A 21,480-nucleotide genomic window follows, 5' to 3' on the forward strand; every position below is an offset into this window, starting at 1 on the left:
CAACAGGGAGCTCCTGACACTCAGCAAAGGCAGACACAGATGGAAGTAATGTACAGTGCTGGGTCCGAGAAAAAGAGGCACAGAGAGAGAGCAAGGGAGAGCAAGAGAGAGAGAGAGAGAGAGAGAGAGAGAGAGAGAGAAGAGAAAGAGAGAAAGAGAGAAGAGAAAGAGAGAAAGAGAGAAAGAGAGAGAGAGGAGAGAGAGAGAGAGAGAGAGAGAGAGAGAGAGAAAGAGAGAAAGAGAGAAAGAGAGAAAGAGAGAAAGAGGAGAGAGAGAAGAGAGAGAAGAGAGAGAGGAGAGAGAGAAGAGAGAGAGAGGAGAGAGAGAGAGAGAGAGAGAGAGAGAGAGAGAGAGAGAGAGAGAGAGGAGAGGAGAGAGAGAGAGAGAGAGGATGAGAGAGAGGAGAGAGAGAGAGAGGAGAGAGAGAGGAGAGAGAGAGAGGAGAGAGAGAGAGGAGAGAGAGAGAGAGAGAGAGCAAGAGAGAATGAAGATTTTTTTAAAGTTATTTATCTTACTTACCACTCTCGCTTTTTTCAATAACATCCACTACTTCCCCTGCTTTCAAGCTGATCTCAGAGTTCTCCTGCTTTTCGTAGTTAGCGACCACCATATACTGATCCAGAACCATGGGCTCCGCCACAGCCTCCGAACCCTGGAGTAGGGAAAAAGCAAGCTGTCAGCCAACTTGCAGCCATGGCTCCTTGCGAGCGACAAACTATTCCACTTATGATAGGCCAAATCTTTAGCACCCTTCAGCCAATCAGAACTCAAGCTCGGCGTACAGAATATTCCTAAAGATCGGGCCATATAGAATCTTCCTTCCACCCCCTCAGCTGCATCGCCCAAACAGTCGAATCTTCAGGCTTCTATGTAATTTAGGATCCTTGGAGCTTTAATCCCGAAAGAGAAGTTAGCACAGGACTCAAATTATCCACAATTCTCAATTTCATCTCACACACATAATCAGGGAGAATGCCAGCAGCCGCTACAGAGACAGTTAAAAATAATAAACAGCCCGTCCCGTCTCGCTCTGCCAAGGAGAGACCAGAGGCAGTGTGGGGGATGAGAACACCAATGGCAATCGGCTGCTCCTTAAATAGAAACACATGAGTGGGACGGTCCAGGGAGGGCAAGCTGTTTACATAATAGTCAAACACAGAAAGACTGCATTTCTCTGCTCGGTTATCTGATTAACTGTTTTCTTATTTAATTTCACAAATTTTTTAACAATGATTTGAATTAGAATGGAGTCTGCTTTCAAACTGTTTCAACAGTCCAGTCCACGTCCTCCAAATGTTGACAAACATGGCCTCGTGTGATTCTTCAGCAGCTGTTTTACTGGGTTGTGCACGTAGGCTTTTCCTGGAAGTTGTTCAAAAGTATTTATTGTCTCCTGACTGAATATCAATTACTCCCAGAATTCATTCCACTCTCATTATACTTGCACTGTTTTTACTGACAACGTCCGACCAATCTCTAAAGTTACATTAGCAAAGAACAAAGACCAGGCAAACGTGGCCCAGTTCATAGCTTATGTGATATCACATATGTACACCTCACAGCAAAGCACTTTCCCTCATTCCAACGCATCGCAATCCAAAATAACTTGATCAACTATCTCCGAGTTCCACACACACAACTGCGGAAGCCACCTCCACTCCCATTTTAATGCAGAAAATGTACCTGCAGTCCCCAGGTTAAGCGAGGGTTCTGTTCCTGAGAAATGTATGTAAGCCGATTTCTCTGCAAGTCAGAAACATACAATTTCAATAGCCACCCTTAAGAGTAGGATTCTATGTAAACTTGTTGTAGTTCTTTTATTCCACCACATTTACCCAAACACTATCCATAATTAAGCTAATGGAAAATAAAAATGTACTCTATCCAGCAGCTAACAAACACCACAAACACTTTACAATGCTTTAAAAATATTTGGGAGAATTTGTGTAACGTCAGTTATCCATAAGTCAAGTCATCCAAACACAGGAATTCCCCGTACAAATAGAGATTAACACGACAGTCCCTGCAGTCAGTCGAGGACACGCCACCAAGAACAAAGAGGGACCCGGCGTATGGGGGGTCCTCCAAGAGAACAAAGAGGGACTCAGCATGGGGTGGGGGGGAAGAAGGAAGAGGGACCATCGGGACTATATTGAATACTTTTGTAACTTTGTCGGTGCCTTATTCGTGGCGACTCTCTGCATGTTTGTGCATTTTATGCAAAACAAAGAATTTCACTGTACCAAGTAGATGTAACGATAAAGTATCATGGAAACATAGAAAATAGGTGCAGGAGGAGGCCGTTTGGCCCTTTGAGCCAGCACCGCTATTCATTGTGATCATGGCTGATCATCTAAAATTAGTAACCTGTACCTGCCTTCTCCCCATATCCCTTGATTCCACTAGCCCCTAGAGCTCTATCTAACTCTCTTTTAAATTCATCCAGTGAATTGGCCTCCACTGCCTTCTGTGGCAGAGAATTCCACAAATTCACAACTCTCTGGGTGAAAAAGTTTCTTCTCAACTCAATAGACAATAGACAATAGACAATAGGTGCAGGAGTAGGCCATTCAGCCCTTCGAGCCAGCACTGCCATTCAATGCGATCCTGGCTGATCACTCTCAATCAGTACCCCGTTCCTGCCTTCTCCCCATACCCCCTCACTCCGCTATCCTCAAGAGCTCTATCCAGCTCTCTCTTGAAAGCATCCAACGAACTGGCCTCCACTGCCTTCTGAGGCAGAGAATTCCACACCTTCACCACTCTCTGACTGAAAAAGTTCTTCCTCATCTCCGTTCTAAATGGCCTACCCCTTATTCTTAAACTGTGGCCCCTTGTTCTGGACTCCCCCAACATTGGGAACATGTTTCCTGCCTCTAGTGTGTCCAATCCCCTAATTATCTTATATGTTTCAATAAGATCCCCCCTCATCCTTCTAAATTCCAGTGTATACAAGCCCAATCGCTCCAGCCTTTCAACATACGACAGTCCCGCCATTCCGGGAATTAACCTAGTGAACCTACGCTGCACGCCCTCCATAGCAAGAATATCCTTCCTCAAATTTGGAGACCAAAACTGCACACAGTACTCCAGGTGCGGTCTCACCAGGGCCCGGTACAACTGTAGAAGGACCTCTTTGCTCCTATACTCAACTCCTCTTGTTACGAAGGCCAACATTCCATTAGCTTTCTTCACTGCCTGCTGTACCTGCATGCTTCCTTTCATTGACTGATGCACGAGGACACCCAGATCTCATTGAACTCCCCCTCCTCCTAACTTGACACCATTCAGATAATAATCTGCCTTTCTATTCTTACTTCCAAAGTGAATAACCTCACACTTATCTACATTAAACTGCATCTGCCATGTATCCGCCCACTCACACAACCTGTCCAAGTCATCCTGCAGCCTTATTGCATCTTCCTCACAATTCACACTACCCCCCAGCTTAGTATCATCTGCAAATTTGCTAATGGTACTTTTAATCCCTTCGTCTAAGTCATTAATGAATATCGTAAATAGCTGGGGTCCCAGCACCGAACCTTGCGGTACCCCACTGGTCACTGCCTGCCATTCCGAAAAGGACCCATTTATCCCCACTCTTTGCTTTCTGTCTGCCAACCAATTTTCTATCCATGTCAGTACCCTACCCCCAATACCATGTGCCCTAATTTTGCCCACTAATCTCCTATGTGGGACCTTGTCGAAGGCTTTCTGAAAGTCGAGGTACACCACATCCACTGACTCTCCCCTATCAATTTTCCTAGTTACATCCTCAAAAAATTCCAGTAGATTTGTCAAGCATGATTTCCCCTTCGTAAATCCATGCTGACTCGGAATGATCCCGTTACTGCTATCCAAATGCTCAGCAATTTCGTCTTTTATAATTGACTCCAGCATCTTCCCCACCACTGATGTCAGACTAACTGGTCTATAGTTACCTGTTTTCTCTCTCCCTCCTTTCTTAAAAAGTGGGATAACATTTGCTATCCTCCAATCCACAGGAACTGATCTTGAATCTATAGAACATTGAAAAATGATCTCCAATGCTTCCACTATTTCTAGAGCCACCTCCTTAAGTACCCTGGGATGCAGACCATCAGGCCCTGGGGATTTATCAGCCTTCAGTCCCATCAGTCTACCCAAAACCATTTCCTGCCTAATGTGGATTTCCTTCAGTTCCTCCATCACCCTAGGTTTTAAATAGCCTCCCCTTTATTCTTAGACTGTCCCCTTGTTCTGGACTCCCCCAACATTGGAAACATTTTTCCTGCATCTAGCTTGTCTAGTCCTTATGATTTTATAAGTCTTTTTATAAGATCCCCTCTCATCCTTCTAAACTCCAGTGAATACAAGCCTAATCCTTCCAATCTTTCCTCAGATGACAGTCCCTCCATCCCAGGGATTAACCTCGTGAACTGCCTCAATAGCAAGGACGTCCTTCCTCAAATTAGGAGACCAAAACTGCACACAATACTCCAGATGTGGTCTCACCAAGGCCCTATACAACTGCAGAAGAACTTCTTTGCTCCTGTACTCAAATCCTCTCGTTATGAAGGCCAACATGCCTTTAGCTTTTTCTTACTGCCTGCTGTACCTGCACGCTTACCTTCAGTGACTGGTGTACGAAGGACACCAAGGTCTCGTTGAACTTCCCCTTTACCTAATCTGACACCATTGAGATAATAATCTGCCTCCTTATTTCTGCCGTCAAAGTGGATAACCGCACATTTATCTACATTATACTGCATCTGCCATGCATCTGCCCACTCACTAAACCTGTCCAAGTCACCCTGCAACCTCCTAACATCTTATTTGCAGTTCACACTGCCACGCAGCTTTGTGACATCCACAAACTTGCTAGTGTTACTTCTAATTCCATCATCCAAATCATTAATATATATTGTAAATCGTTGCGGCCCCAGCACCGAGCGGCACTCCACTCTCCACTGCCTGCCTGATTTTACTGAAAAGGACCCGTTTATTCCTACTCTTTCTTCCTGTCTGCCAACCAATTCTCTATCCATGTCAATACCCTACCCCCAATACCATGTGCTCTAATTTTGCTCATCAACCTCCCTTGTGGTACCTTATCAAAGGCTTTCTGAAAGTCTAGATACACTACATCCACTAGCTCTCCTTCATCCATTTTACTTGTCACATCCTCAAAAAAATTCCAGAAGATTAGTCAAGCAGGATTTCCCCTTCATAAATCCATGCTGACTTCGACCAATCCTTTTACCACTATCCAAATGCGCCTTTATTACATCTTTAATAATTGACTCCAGCATCTTCCCCACCACCGATGTCGGGCTAACTGGTCTATAATTCCCCATTTTCTCTCTCGCTCCTTTCTTGAAAAGTGGGATAACATTAGCTACCCTCCAATCCACAGGAACTGATCATGCATCTATTAAACATTGGAAAATGATCACCAATGAGTCCACGATTTCTTGAGCCACCTCCTTGAGGACCCTGGGATGCAGACCATCAGGCCCTGGGAATTTATCAGCCTTCAGTCTGATCAGTCTACCCAATACTATTTCTCGCCTAATGCAAATTTCTTTCAGTTCCTCTGTCTCCCTTGATCCTCTGTCCACTAGTACATCTGGGATTTTTTTTGTGTTTTACTTATTGAAGACAGATCCATGCCTGTTCAACTCTTCTGCCATTTCCTTGTAACCCATAATAATTTCACCCGTTTCTGCCTTCAAGGGACCCACATTTGTCTTTACTAATCTTTTTCTCTTAACATACCTAAAGAAGCTTTTACTGTCCTTCTTTATATTCTTGGCCAGCTTTGCTTCGTACCTCATCTTTTCAGCCCGTATTGCCCTTTTTGCTATCTTCTGTTGTCCTTTGAAAGTTGCCCACTCCTCTGGCTTCCCGCTATTCAGTGCTATCTTATACATCTTTACTTTTAGTTTTATTCCATCTCGAACTTCCCTTGTCAGCCACGGTTGCCTCTTACTAAGAATCTTTCTTCCTCTTTGGAATGAAATGATCCTGCATCTTCTGGATTATGCCCAGAAATTCCTGCCATTGCTGTTCTATCATCATTCCTGCTAGGATTCTTTTCCATTCGACTTGGCCAGCTCCTCTCTCATGCCTTCATAGTCCCCTTTGTTCAACTGCAACACTGACATTCCTGGTTTAACCTTCTCCCTCTCAAATTGCAGATTAAAATTAATCATATTATGGTCACTACCTCCAAGCGGTTCCTTTACGTTGATCAATGCGGGAGAAAAACGGAGACAGGTCTTAAAAGGAACTTCTTAGGAATAAAATAGATTTGATTCCTAACTGTAATCTTCAGGTTTAAGGAACGTCAAGAGGTAGATGAAGGTCTAGTGCACGACTCTATAAAGAAAGAAAATACTCGATTCCTCCTCTCGATTTTCTGCACAGCCTGGTAACAATAGTCCTGTGACCCTAACATCAGTGGTCAAGAAGATGCTGGAAAAATGTTCTGAACAAGAAGGTTAATGATCATTTGGAAAGGCAGGGACTGATCAAAGATAGCCAACATGCCTTTGTGAAAGAGTCAAACATATACAGCATGGAAAGAGGCCCTTCAGTCCAACTCATCTGACTAAGGTCGGCACAAAATGCTGGAGTAACTCAGCGGGACAGGCAGCATCTCTGGAGAGAAGGAATGGGTAACGTTTCAGGCTACGAACCTTCATCTGACTAAGTTGTCTAAGTTGACTAAGTTGTCTACTTGATCTAGCCCCACTCGTCTTTTAAACATTGGAATTGTACCCGCCTCTAGTGTTATTCATCTTTGATAAGAAAAGATTCATGCAGTCTAAAATATTGATACCCTTCTTAATTTTGTCCCTTCTTAACCTCCGCCTCTCCAGGAAAGAGACATTGCCACTCCAGTCTATCCTCATAACTATACCACTTCAACCCAGGTAACATCCTCGTGAATCTCCTCTGCATCTCTTCAACGCTAACACATCTTTCTTATACTCTAGTGATGAAAAATACATGCAGTACTCCAGTTGAGGTCTGACCTCCCTGATCTTGTATTCAATTAAATGTCAAGACAATGCTAGTTTCCCACATACCTTCTTAACCGCGTTATCTATCTGGACTGCCACGTTCAAGGATCTCTGGACTTGGGGGTGAGCGTAATTGCCTGTGTTGTATTAATTCTCATTTCTCCAATGCCTATGAAATTTAGCTCATCTGATGTCAACCAAACGCTGCAGGTAAGAGTGTATGATTCAATTCTTGCTTTGTAAGCTTTCACATCTTGCAATATTTCCTATAATACATGGTGTGTATTATATTAGTTGCAAAGTGACAAGCTCTTGGTTACATAGAGAATTTGTGAAAAGATTTTTCAAGAAATGTACTTTCCGAAAATTGAACTCCTTCATAACAGGGAGTAAATTATAAACTGGACCAATTTACAAACAAGTGTTATGATGTTAGCTAGTTGATGTTGTTGTTCGTCCTTCAGGTTCGAAGATGACAATGACTTCACTTTCAGTTGGAGGATTGGTGACTGTGGGTCCGGAAGTGACTGGTGAGGCCAATCCGGGCCCGGAAGGCACACCCACACGTAGGACACAAGTGGATGGGTGCTGCAGTGGAAGTGGAGGCAGCCCGGGCCTTGCGCGCGGTGCGTTTCCTCTGGGCCTCTGCAGTGCGTCTGTTCTCTGCTGCACGGGCTCCTGTGGTGAGCTTGCTACGCCAGGTTGGACGGTCCAGAGCGAGAGACTCCCAAGTGCTGAGGTTGATGTCCAACTCTCTAAGGGACACTTTGATGCAGTCCTTAAACCGTTTCTTCTGTCCTCCTACTGAGAGCTTGCCCTGACACAGTTCTCCATACAGAAGCTGTTTTGGCAGTCGACTCTCGGGCATTCTGACAACATGGCCTGCCCATCTGGCTTGGGCTTTCCTTAGGAGGGTATGGACGCTGGGGATTTCGGCCGGTTCCAAGACATCTGTGTCGGGAATTTTGTTCTGCCACCTGATGTGAAGGAGTCTGCTTAAGCAGCTCAAGTGAAAGTGGTTGAGCTGTTTGGCATGTCTGCTGTAGACAATCCAGGTTTCACTGGCATAGAAAAGAGTGGTGAGTACCACTGCACGGTAGACCTTCAGCTTGGTGGTAAGGATGAGTCCTCTCCGCTCCCAAACATTCTCACGGAGTCGCCCAAAGGCAGCGCTGGCCTTGGCAATCCTGTTGTTGACCTCAGCGTCAATGTTCACCACTCGCGAGAGTGTACTACCCAGATAGGTAAAGCTGTCGACTGCCTGTAGGTTCTGCCCCTTCACCGTGATGTGTGGTTCCTGGTAGAGCTTTCCAGGCACGGGCTGGTACATAACTTCAGATAAGCAGTCCATTTCACGCTGTAACTTCTGCTCTGTGCTGGCGTTGAGGGCGCAGTCATCAGCAAACAAGAAATCTCTGATGATGGTTTCCTTCACCTTTGTAACAGCTTGTAGGCACCTGAGGTTGAACAGCCTGCTGTCAGTCCTGTACCTGATGTGTATTCCAACCTGGCAGTCACCCTAGCTAGTACAGGTAAATGAAATGGTGGTAGCAAGTCTGAGCAAGAAATGAGTCAGTACTTGGATATTTTGGGTGCTGTTTGAAGGTACATAAAAGAGAATAGGTTCCACTGACACACAGAGTGCATCTTTAACATAGAAAATAGGTGCAGGAATAGGCCTTTTGGCCCTTTGAGCCAGTACCGCCATTCAATATGATCATGGCTGATCAGCCAGAATCAGTACCCCGTTCCTGCTTTCTCCCTATATCCCTTGATTCCGTTAGCTTAAGCTAGTTTAAACTAACTTAGTTAAACTAACTTAGTTTAAACTAAACTAAATAGAATGTCAATTGTACAGTGGGCAAAACCCCAAAATTGTATATTGGAATCTGATGCAAATAGAAAAGGGGCGGCTCCTTACTTAAAACTTGAGCGTACTGGGAAGGGAAAAGCCAAAAGTAAATGGGTGACAAGTGACTTGGATGCATTAATCTTGAATAAAATACTAAATGCTGAAGAAACTCAGCACGTCAGGCAGCATCTGGGGAAAAAAGGACAATGACACTTTGGGTTGGGACCATTCTTCAGAAAGGAAAAGACAAGAATAGACAAGAATTCAATCCAACAATAACAAGCATAAGCCTTGCAAAGAAGGGAATAGAGAGGAAATATAATGTTTCTTAGCTCACAGGCAATTAACTGATACTCATTATGTGCAAATACTACAGATATGGCAGAACCCTGGCTCTAAGGTGCTGGCATGGGCTCTTTCTGTACTCTGCTCGCACATCACACACCTCTACTTGCGATCTTGGTTAATCTTAAAAACACTGGCCATTTACAGAGAAATCCGGTCAACCCTATTGTCCTAATATATTGAGGAAAGGGCTGGAAATACGACAGCAAAAATGGGGGGGAGGGAGGGGAGTATTGTTTCAGATCAAAGAGGCTTTGTCGGAACAAGGAAAGAGAAAAATGCTATTTTAAAATGCAGAAAGCATGTGAAAGAGATGTATAGAACAAAAGGAATATCTCTGACACAGTGAGGCCAGGATTGCCTAACTGATAATAATAATAATAATAATAATGCATTACATTTATATAGCGCTTTTCAAACACTCAAAGACGCTTTACAGGGATTACTAGAACATAGCTATTAATGAAGGCATCTGATTAACAGGTTGATGAGAGTGTAGGAAGGAACTGCAGGTGCTGGTTTAAACCGAAGATAGATACAAAAATGCTGGAGTAACTCAGCGGGACAGGCAGCATCTCTGGAATGGGTGACATGGGTCTGAAGAAGGCTCATGACCTGAAACGTAACCCATTCCTGCTCTCCAGAGATGCTGCCTGAGTGACTACAATATTTTGTGTCTATCTTAGGTTAATGAGAGTATTTGGAACACAAACAATGGAACATGTAAAAAATTGAAATGAGGAACAAAGCTACTCTAAATACAAACAGGCCTAGGAGTCTCAGATACAGTGATGGGATCATCGTCATAAAATATTGAAACAGGCCCTTCAACCCAACTTGCCAATGCCAATCAAGATGGCCCATCTAACTAATCCCAGTTGAGGAGGGGGGGGAAATAGTGTGGAGGGGGAGGCGGGAAAAATGGAGAGGGGGAGAGGAAGACAGGGTCAGGGAGAGAGAGAGAGAGAGATGGGAAAAGGAGACAGGAAAAGGGGAGTTCCTCAAATCCCACTCACCTGTATCATTTCTGCCTCATCCCATCCCCATAAAGATATTATTTTTCTTTCACATTAGTTAGGAATATAGCTATTTTATGGCAATATCATTAAGAATTCACCTGGTGACCACACATTTTTGGTGTCTCCTAAATTACCATAATATGGTCACCTTACTGCAATAATCTTTACTGAAAGTGGCAGATACACCATCAGTGCACCCAAACACTGAGGGAGCTCAAGATCAACAATTTATAAACCAAAGCTTCTAAATTTTCAATTGGTGTTCCAAAATGGAGCAGCTTGAAGTGGGAGGATCGTCCGGCATTCACTATCACTGAGATGGGCAGCATTTGATGCCTGAAGGCAATAAAGGTTATTTTTAGCATTCAACCAGCCCGATTAATAAAATAGGCATAAACAGTAAAACATCCATTCACTGCTCAGCAGAATCTTAGCAACATTTATCCAAAGGAGTAGATTGAAGCACATATCCAATTTTGGTCAGTCTGTAAATACGAAAGAACAAGGCAGTTAACTGCACACGAGCTTGGTTTGGAAGCATGACAGCCACACGACCCCCGGATTGTAAATAGCGCCAGTTTTGTTCTGAGAGGTTTTTTTTTTAAGGTACGGTCATGAAGATTGAATTTCAGTGATGTTAAGATGCACAAATAAAATTTAATCAAATTCTCCAATTAAGTACAGAGTGTAAATCAACTAGTAAATCACCAGCTGCTACCACCTACTGTTTGGAGTCAGCTGCTCAGCAGTGTGGACATTCTTCTATTATTAGCGACTTCCTTTGTACAGTCCAGAAAACATATTCTTTAGAGAACAAAATGAAAAAAAACAATGCTTACCTGATTTTTTCCTCATCCCTCCACAATCTCTGTAAAACAAACAGCAGCACAGAGACATGATTAGTGGAACCTCTGAGTGAGGGGAGGTCTAAGTATGTACCTACAGCTACATCCATTTTCTTTCCTTATTCATCATTGAGGGTGCCTGACTGCAGCACAACCAGAACAGCAAGCAAGAGGAAAAAAAATCTCCAACAGTTGTTGCAGAATCATGTGATCTGACTTAAGATCATACCATCTACTGTTTAAAGGGGCTTGTGTGCCTTCCCAGTAAATTCCTCAGATTACAAATGACTAAAACATATTTAGTAAGGTTCAAAACACATTGAGGCTGTATTAAAAATCTGCAGCCTTCATGGTGACATGATCTGATTTTCTCATAGTAGCACAGCTTTACATTCCTGTCAATGAAGATCACTCAGAGATGAAATCTCCTCAAAGTGTGTGACAGTAAGAGAGACCTCTGATTACAAGAGTTGAAATATGAAAACGCATCTTAAAGTTCAGACAGGATATACAAGGCATCAATTCAAATCAAAAAAGGATGGAACAAATTGTTTAATTGTCAATCTCTTGAAAACAGTTTTGCATCTACTGCCAAGGAGAATGGGCCCCATTGTGATGGAGCTGCTAGCTGACTGGCTCCAGAATTTCGTGGCCCAAAGCTAAAGAATTGTAATGGCACTGACCTCCTATTATCTGCTCACTCGAGTCAGAAAAAAGCTCTCTGTTCTCAGTATGTGGTACTCCAAAAAGACAGAGCTTTATTCAGAGCCTAAAAATCAATGTGAACGCTCAGGCATTTTAGTAACAACCATTAGCGAGAGGCACATGTTTCCTCATATAACAAGTTTCCTCAGTCTGTAAATAGCACTGGCAAACGATGATACCCAGTTACACTTCAGTCCCTCACCCTCACTGCCACACCCAACAGTCCAATCCGGACCCTAACCACTGGATGCATAAAATAATTTCCTCAAGTCACTCTGGCTCTTTTTATTAAACACAACATCAACCTCAACTCTAGCTGCTGAATGTGAAATATCTTCTCAAGAGTCATAAGGTTCATCAAGCCTACTCTGCCATTCAATCATGGTTGATCTATCTCACCCTCCCAACCGCATTCACCTGCCTTCTCCCCATAACCTCCGACATCTGTACTAATCAAGAATTTATCTGTCTCTGCCTTAAATTTTGTTGCCCTGAGAATTTTGTAGTGATATCACTTAAGGCTAAATTTAGCTTAGTTTCATTTATTTATCACGCGTACCAAGGTACAGTGAAAAGCTTTTGATGCATGCCGACCAGTCAGCGGAAAGGCTATACGTGATTATAATTGAGCCATCCACAGCGTATAGATACGTGATAAAGGGAATAATTCAGTGCAAGATAAAGTCCAGAAAAGTCCAATTAAAAATAGCCCGAGGGTCTCCCAATGACGTAAATAGTAGCTCAGGATCGCTCTCTAGGTGATAGAATGGTTCAGTTGCCTGATAACGGAAGAAACTGACCCTGAATCTGAACAGGTGTGTTTTCACCCTTCTATACCTTGTGCCTGATGGGAGAGGAGAAGAAGTGGCAGAAGTGAGACTCGTCCTTAAGCTGGTGGCCTTGCCAAGGCAGCGTGAAGTGTAAATGGAGTTAATTGAAGGGAGGTTGGTTTGTGTAATGGTCTGGGCTGTGCCCACAATTCTCTGCAACTGACCGATAACTTGCACTTTACAATATTCAAGAAATCCTATCACATAAAAAGAGAGTAGGAATAAATGTGTTTTTTAGGTTGTAAGGATGTAATTAGTGAAAATCCTAGATAATCAGTTCTCAATTACTTACTATTTATATTAATGAGGGATCTAGATATTTATGTGTATGAATCACAAAAGAGTTATCAAGCAGGTGCAACAAGTAGTTAGGAGAAGAACATTGGCTTTTATAGCAGTGAGGTTGGAATTTAGAAATTGGGAAGTTTTCTTACAACAAAATACTGATGAGGCCACACCTGGAGTTCAACACCAGTAGGAAAGAAGATCAAGGAGATATAGTTTCAAGATACGGCTCCAGTCATTTAAAATCAAGGTATTTAGAAATTTCTTCATAGCTCATGAGCTCAGAATTAGGCAATTCAGCCCATCAAGTCTACACCGCCTGATCTCTTTCCCTCTCAAACCCATTCTCCTGCCTTCGCCCCCTAACCCCAGACACTCTTACTAATCTTCTTTTGGAATTCTCTGCCCCAAAACATGGAGGTCAGATTATTAGGAATATACAAGTGGAGGTTGATAAATTCTTGAAAGATAGTGGAACTAATTGCTGTGGAAAAATGGCAGAGAGGGGTAGTTGAGGCCTCCGGTAGATCAGACTTGATTATATTGAATGACAGGCAGGCTTGAGGTGGTATACATCTGCTCCTGTTTTCTTGCAAGCAAAAGAAGAATTCGATTTTTTTATTTTCGAATTTCATGAACATTGAAAGATCACAGATTTCTGAATTGTTGTTTCTTCCTATAGGCACCTCAGTGAAATTATATAAAGCAGTCAAGAACTTTGTTTTGATATCGGAAAAAGTACAACATTTTCAACGGGTAAAGTATTTCCTTCCTGATGGCAGTCAGTCAAAGTTACTCCTCATTCTTCCCTCTCACCAGACAATGTCCAGTTCATTATCGTCTCCATTGGTGAAAAGATCATTAAGGGAGGAATATGATCGAAGCAGAGATAATGCAAGCCAGATATCAAACTTGGCCCATGAACAAACAACTAGATGACACAAAAGGGAAACTAGCAGATCTGACAAACTACATTTCTCTGTGGCTGACCTTTCTTACATCACACATGCCAGCTTTATCTGAAAAATCATTGCAAACAAAAGGTACAGTATGACCATACTAGCAGATTCAACAGATTAAACTACATCCAATTTACAAATGGGATAAATGCAGGGGAATCTGTCCATTCCCTCCACAGATTGGTTTGTGTTCCACATTCCAGCATCTGCAGTCTCATGTCTCGATATTAATAATGTTTATTTGTATTCATCAATGACTGGGTAGAATATATAGTCCTTTAGTGTTAATGTGGTATTAGGGTGACTATTTAATGAAATTAGAGAATTGTAGCACGTGTTTGTAAAACAATACGATAAGGGTGGTTGCAGAAAATGGATGTTTCTGTCATGGCAAAATCTATTTAGTGATAGTTCCCAGGAATTGAGTATGTGTAGGAAGGAACTGCAGATGCTGGTTAACATCGAAAGTAGACACAAAATACTGGAGTAACCCAGCGGGACAGGCAGCATCTCTGGAAAGAAGGAATGGTGACATTTTGGATCGACGAAGGGTCCCGACCTGAAACATCACTCATTCCTTCTCTCCAGAGATGCTGCCTGTCCCGCTGAGTTACTCCAGCATTTTGTGTCTATCCCAGGAATAGAACTTTACATAACATGAGAATGTCTACATACTGTAAATGGCAAAACCCTTGGGAGCATTGATGCACAAAACGATGGGGTGCAAATCCATAGCTCTATAAAAATGGCAATGCATGTGGATAGGGTGGTAAAAGTAGAGTAGGGTGTGCTTGGCTTTATCGGTGAAGCTATTGAGTATAAAAGTTGGCAAGTCATGTCAAACTTTATTTGAGCCATATTTGGAATATTGTGTGCTGTTCTGGTCGCCAAGAAATAAGAAATATGTGGAAGGCTTCGATGGGATGCAGACAAGAAACACCCAGAGGTTTTCTGGATTGGAGTGTATTAGAACATAGAACAGTAGAGCACAGGAACAGGTCCATCGGGCCACAATGTTTGTGCTGAACATGATGCAAAGTTAAACCAATCTCATCTGCCTGTACATGGTCTATTTCCCTGCACTTCCATGTACCTATCTAAAAGGCTCTTAAACACCACTATCATATTTGCCTCCACCACCACCCCGGCAATGTGTCCCAGGCCCCCACCACTGTGTTAAAAAAAAATTGCCCCGCACATCTCCAGTAAACATCCCCTCTCACCTTATAGCTATGCCCTCTAGTGTTGGACATTTTCACACTAAGAAAAAGGTTCTGACAATCTACGCCTCTCAAATTTATATAAACATAATTGATAAGTTGAATGCCTATCTCTTATTGCAATGGTTTAAATCACCACCAGCATGGGATGAAATAGACTACAAACATTAGCACTGGGTGGCAGTATGTACGCTTAAAAAGGCAACATAACCAGGCAAGTGTCACTGATGTACTGCTGATCATGGCTACAGTCTGACAGATGCACACACAACACATACTTTATATTATCAGCTGCTCATCCCATTTCCTCCATCTGACAGTTTCATTTTTTTTAAATGAAGGGAAATTATGGTGCAAATCTTCCATTTGCAGGCAAGACAAACTATATAATTCCTTAATTAAAAACAGGAATTGTTTGCAAGTTAGACTACAGCCATGGAGACTGGAAAACATTTATGTTTCATGTCAACGACCAACTATCCCAGCTTCAACATATTGTTCTCTTTAGATCTGTGCAAATTTTAGCAAATTATGAAAATCAAAATAAACTGAAGTATTTGGAAATCTGAAATAAAAGAAGCAAATACTGGAAATAATCAACAGGTCTGGCCACATCTATGGGAAGAGAAACAGAGTTCATAAGACATTGTAGAGTTAGGCCATTCGGCCAATTAAGTCTGCTCTGCCATTTGATCATGGCTGATCTATTTTCTCCTCTCAATTCCGTTCTTTTGCTTTGTCCCTGTACCTGTTGACGTTCTTAATAATCAAGAACCTGTCAAACACTTTTAAAACTACCTAATGACTTGGCCTCCACAACAGTCTGGGGCAATGAATTCCACAGATTCAATACCTCTGGCTAAGGGAATTCCTCCTCATCTCCATGCTAAAGGCATGTCCTTTTATTCTATGGCTGTGCCCTCTGGTGCAAGACTCTCCCACGGTTGGAAACATCCTCTCCACATTCACTCTATCTAGGCCTTTCATTACTCGGTAAGTTTCTATACGATCCCCCCTCATCCTTCTAGGCTCCAGCAAGTACATGCCCAGAGTAATCAAACGCTTCTCATATGTTAACCCAATCATTCCTGGGATAATTCTCGTAAACCTCCTCTGGACCCTCTCCAACGCCAGCACATCCTTCCTCAGATATGGGGCCCAAAACTGCTCACACTATTCCAAATGTGGCCTTGCCCGTGCCTTATAAAGCTACAGCATTACATCCTTTCTTTTATAAACATAGCACAAAAAGTAAGGAAATTTGTGTTTGATAGCTTATTTCTTTGTTGTAACAATGCTTCTTGGCAATAAATCTTATACCGTTGGAAAGCCTGTTTATTTCCCTTTTAAATGGTGCCACATTTGTAAGGAACATGCATTTGTGGGATGAGCAGCAGAGCTGAGTATGTGGGTTGCGCCCATGAAAAATCTGCCAAATCTTCTCTGCCAATGCCAAACAGCTTATTCTGCCATTGACTCTTGTTCGGTGTTGTTTGGTGGATTGGATGATTGAAGTCTGAAGAAACAAGACATATTGGCAATTTAACAATTTATTCATTTAATAAACAGGAGCCTCAGTAGCATGTGGAAGAACCATACACAGCCACAACAGCCTGGCACCTCCTCCTCATGCTGGTCACCAGCCTGGTCACACACTGTTGTGGGATGGCATCCCATTCTTCAACCAGCATTTGTCGTATGTCAGCCAACGTGGTTGTGTTGGTCACTCTGGCACGAACGGCACGCCCAAGCTGATCCCACAAGTGTTCAATGGGGTTGAGGTCAGGACTGCTGGCAGGCCATTTCATCCTCTCCACTCCCAAATTCTGGAGGTAGTCTCTGAGAAACCCTGCTCTGTGGGGGCGAGCATTGTCATCTTGGAGGATAAAGTTCGGTCCCAGACTGTGGAGATATGGGATTGCCACTGGTTGCAGAATCTCATCTCAATATCTCTCTGCATTGAGATTGCCTCCAATGATGACAAGCCTCGTTTTTCCAGTGAGGGAGATGCCGCCCCACACCATCACACTGCCTCCACCAAAAGATGTTACTCTATCGGTGCAGCAATCAGCATAACGTTCTCCGCGTCTTCTCCACACTTTGATCCTATGATCCAACTGCCGCAGGCAGAATCTGGACTCATCGCTGAACATAACGTTCCTCCACATGTTCAGGTTCCAGTGCACGTGTTGCCGACACCAGCGCAAACGGGCCTGACGGTGAAGGGCAGTCATGGCAGGCCTCCTGGCAGCCCTTTGAGACCGGAGATCGGCTGCGTGCAGTCTGTTCCGAATTGTCTGGGCAGAGAGCCGTCGGCCATATCGTCCTGCAAACCTTGACTGCAAATCTGTAGAAGACAGTCTACAGTTCCTAAGTGCTGACAGGGTGAGGAAACGGTCTTCTTCGGGTGTCGTCTTCTTGGGACGCCCACTTTGCGGCCTGTCTCTGACATCCCCCGTTATATGGAACTTGGCCTTCACTTTGGAGATGGTACTAGGGCTCACTCCAAATAATGCCGCAACTTGGTTTTGCGGAACACCAGCTTGAAGTTGCCCTATCGCACGGGCCCTATCCAGATCAGTCAAACGTGGCATGCCGATTCTTGGAGCAGACACCTACTGACCACTGTAGCAGGGCCCATGCTCACAGATGCTGCCAATCAGGCACCTGATTGTCAGCACCTGGTGGTACCAGAAGCTCAAAACAAGAGTCAATAGCAACAGCAGAATAAGCTGTTTGGCATTGGCAGAGAAGATTTGGCAAATTTTTCATGGGCGCAACCCATATACTCAGCTCTGCTGCTCATCCCACAAATGCATGTTCCTTACAAATGTGGCACCATTTAAAAGGGGAATAAACAGGCTTTCCAACGGTATAAGATTTATTGCCAAGAAGCATTGTTACAATAAAGAAATAATCTACCAAACACAAATTTCCTTACTTTTTGTGCTATGTTTATTCTAGACCTCTCGAAATGAATGCTAACATTGCATCTGCCTTCCGTACTACCACCTCAACCTGCAATTAACCTTTTCGGCAATCCTGCACCAGCACTCCCAAGTCCCTGCTACAGGTTAAAGATCCTTGGCTAAAACCAGGGCAACTGCATAAACAAGGTTATGTGGTCAATGAGCAAATGGAATCAATTAAAGTGAGAGCGTACACAATAGAACACAGGGAATAGAGACTAGCAGATGTAAAATACAGAGATCAACCATTCCCCCGTTTATCTAATAGAATAATGGAGTACAGGACCAGGCTCTTCGGCCCACAATGTCTGTGATGAACATGTTGCCAAGTTAAACTAATTTGTTCTTCCTGCACTTCATCTAACTCCCTCCATTCCTTCCACAACCATAGGCCTATCATATCTGTTTTGATTACCACCCACAGGCAGTGTGTTCCATGTGCTCTCAAATCCGTGTAAAAAAAGACTTTCCCTGCACATCTTCTTTATACTTTCCCCCCTGATCTAAAGTCTTTGACATTTTCACCCTGAGAAAAGGTTCCGACCACCTATCAGTACCTCTCAATTTCAAAGATTTACATCAGGTTGCCCACTCAGCCTCCAAAGATCTAAGCTGGTCCAATCTTTCCTTGTTCCATACCCTACCCCACAGAAGCATACCATACCCCATCTATGAAATAGTGGATCCACCAACTAGTATTTATAAGAAGTGCAAGCATAGTACGAACAGATACTTCACACCTTCATCCTTTCCATTTCCCATTGCTCCCCAGAAAGATTGGATCAGCCCTCTAATTTCTATTCTGGCAAAACTCTTCTGCACCCTCTCCAAAGCGTTCACATTATTCCTGTAATGGGGCAACCAGAACAGCAAACAATACTTACATGTGGATGACCAAAGTGCTATAAAGCTGCATCATGACCTTTTGACTCATGTAATCAATGAACTGACCAATGAAGGCGAGCATACCATACCCCTTTTCTGTGAAATAGTCGATCCGTCAACTAGCTATTTCTGAGAAGAGCAAGCATAGTACAAAAAGATAATTCACACCTTCATCCATTCCATTTCCCATTGCTCCTCAGCACTCTTCCATATTGCTCCCACTGCCAAAATCAAATACAAATAAAGTATGAGAGTGGGGTCCTACCAGTTGGTATCCCTCTCTCTCAAAAACAAACACATTACACCAACCTGTAGGCGAGTGCTGAATGCTCCACATTCTCACTGCAGTGTTGGATTGAGCAGAGGGAAAACTGCCAGTAAGCTCACCAGGATCAAGTACACTTTGCCTTCTCTGTTCAGTCCTATTGCTTATCATATTCTTGCCATGGGTGCAGTCCATTCTTTGGGAAGGTCCTTTTCACCTAACTTATCCACAGAAGATCATTTCACTAGCTCTCACAAGCTTACCCCACCTATGCCTCCACCCAACACCCCCACCTTCTTGCTTTTTCCTATCCAAATCTCAATTCACTTTCCCACCCTCTCACCAATCAACTGCCCTTCTGTAAATTACAGTTACATTCTTCCTAAACTTCTTGAACCATTACCAACAGCAACACCCAGCTCAGCTTTGACTACAAGAGCCTCCGAGGACTTGTTCAGAATGTTTCATTTCAAACACCATTATCTTAATGCAGCTACCTTCCAACCCAGATAGTGCACACAAACAAAGTTTCCACAGAAATCTTAGCTTATTGTTTTTATGTGGTTGAAATTCATGTAAAAACCGGTGCTATGCTCGTAACACACAAAATAGTTATGTGCACAGAGCAGGTAATGAAAAGATATGTATGAAATGGGACTAATGCCAGACATGCATCAAGCGTCCTCTCACATATGCAAACCAGCTGTATTCAGTATCAGAAATTATAACTGCTATTAAACATAGAATTCATTTACAGCAATCTGCATTTACGCCTCCAACAGCGGTTCTCAAATCACAGCAGCAAAGTCCTCTCACTCAAATAAAACGACCATCTGCCTTTTACTATAATTCAGTACAAAGCTGATATCCGTGTTGAAGAACTACATTAAAGTACATCTGATAATTAGAATATACAGACTTCTTGAAAACCACCAGGTATGGATCAAGTTTCGAAAAAGATTTTAACATTACGGAAAGATGCGGCCAATAACTTAATCTGGACTGAATTAAACTCTTCTTTCCATGCCAAAATCACAAACGTTCATGATGTTAATTTACTAACTGCATTTTCTACCAACAGAAACACAGGTGCTTGACCCAGTTGTGTATGCAACCTACAATTTGAGCTATATAAAGATTATACCAGTAGAGGGCAGTACCTCATCTGACAGAGGCAGATTTGAACAACAGAGGGTGCTACATCAACGACTGTATTGAAGCTGCTTCCTGCACCCTTGGAGAACTTGCTGATTTAGTTAACTTTACCACTCATTTCCACCATCCCTCAAATTCACTTGGACTATCTCTAACACCTTTCTCTCATTTCGCGATCTCTTTGTCTCGATCACACACTATCAACTGACATCCATGACAAAACCCATCAACACCCACAGCTACCCTGACATTTGGCAAGCTTCCGCATGGTAAACTGCTCTGGAAGATTAGATCGCATGGGATCCAAGGAGAGATAGCTGAGTGGATAGAAAATTGGCTTCTGGAGGTCTGTGACTAGTGGTGTGCTTCAGGGTTCGGTGCTGAGCTCATTACTGTTTGTCATCTATATCAATGATTTGAATGGGAACAAACAAGGCATGATTAGCAAGTTTGCAGATGACACTAAAGTAGGTGCCATTGTAGAAAGTGAATATGGTTGTTAATAATTGAGTTGGACCTTGATCACTTGGGCGGGTGGGCTGAGTAATAGTTGATGGAATTTAATACAGAGAAATGTAATGTGTCATATTTGGGGAATCTAACAAGGGCAGAACCTACAACAATGAATGGGAGCGGTCTGGAGAGTAGGAAAAAAAACTGCAGATGCTGGTTTAAATCAAAGGTAGACACAAAATGCTGGAGTAACTCAGCGAGTCAGGCAACTTCTCAGGAGAGAAGGAATGGGTGACGTTTCGGGTCAAGACCTTTCTTCAGACTGATGTCAGGGGAGGGGGCGAGTCTGGAGAGTATTGTAAGGCAGAGGGATCTAGGAGTGCAGGTACATAGTTCCGTGAAAGGGGTATCACAGGTACATCGGGTGGTCAAAAAGGCTATCAGTACATGGGACCTCAGAGTATTGTGCAGAAGTTGGGAACCAGAGGGGTAAATATGGGGGTTTTTTTTAACACCGAGGCTGGTGGGTGTATGGAACTAGCTCCCAGAGGTGCTCAGATAACAACCTGTCCCTAAACACCTCCAAGACCAAGGAGCTGATCGTCAACTTCCGTAGATCGCACAAGGGGAATACGCTCCGATCTACATCAATGGGGACAGTGTGAAGAGAGTGTCCAGCTTCAAGT

At 43.2% G+C, this 21,480-nt stretch overlaps 1 protein-coding gene across 2 annotated transcripts in view; it reads right to left on the minus strand.

Annotated features, from left to right (window-relative positions):
* sh3pxd2aa (SH3 and PX domains 2Aa) overlaps window positions 1-21,480 on the minus strand; it is a 135,751-nt gene that overhangs the window by 67,704 nt on the left and 46,567 nt on the right. Inside the window, exons 6-7 of one of the 2 annotated variants that reach the window (XM_078413262.1) lie at window positions 11,065-11,091; window positions 520-653 (exon numbers count right to left, since the gene is read on the minus strand). In XM_078413262.1, the coding sequence (XP_078269388.1) occupies window positions 520-653; window positions 11,065-11,091 (161 nt within the window). Of the gene's footprint in view, window positions 1-519; window positions 1,756-11,064; window positions 11,092-21,480 lie in introns of those variants that run through there. The other variant, XM_078413261.1, reaches the window with a different exon arrangement.

This window comes from Rhinoraja longicauda, chromosome 16 (assembly GCF_053455715.1).
Source record: "Rhinoraja longicauda isolate Sanriku21f chromosome 16, sRhiLon1.1, whole genome shotgun sequence".
Lineage (NCBI taxonomy): Eukaryota > Metazoa > Chordata > Chondrichthyes > Rajiformes > Arhynchobatidae > Rhinoraja > Rhinoraja longicauda.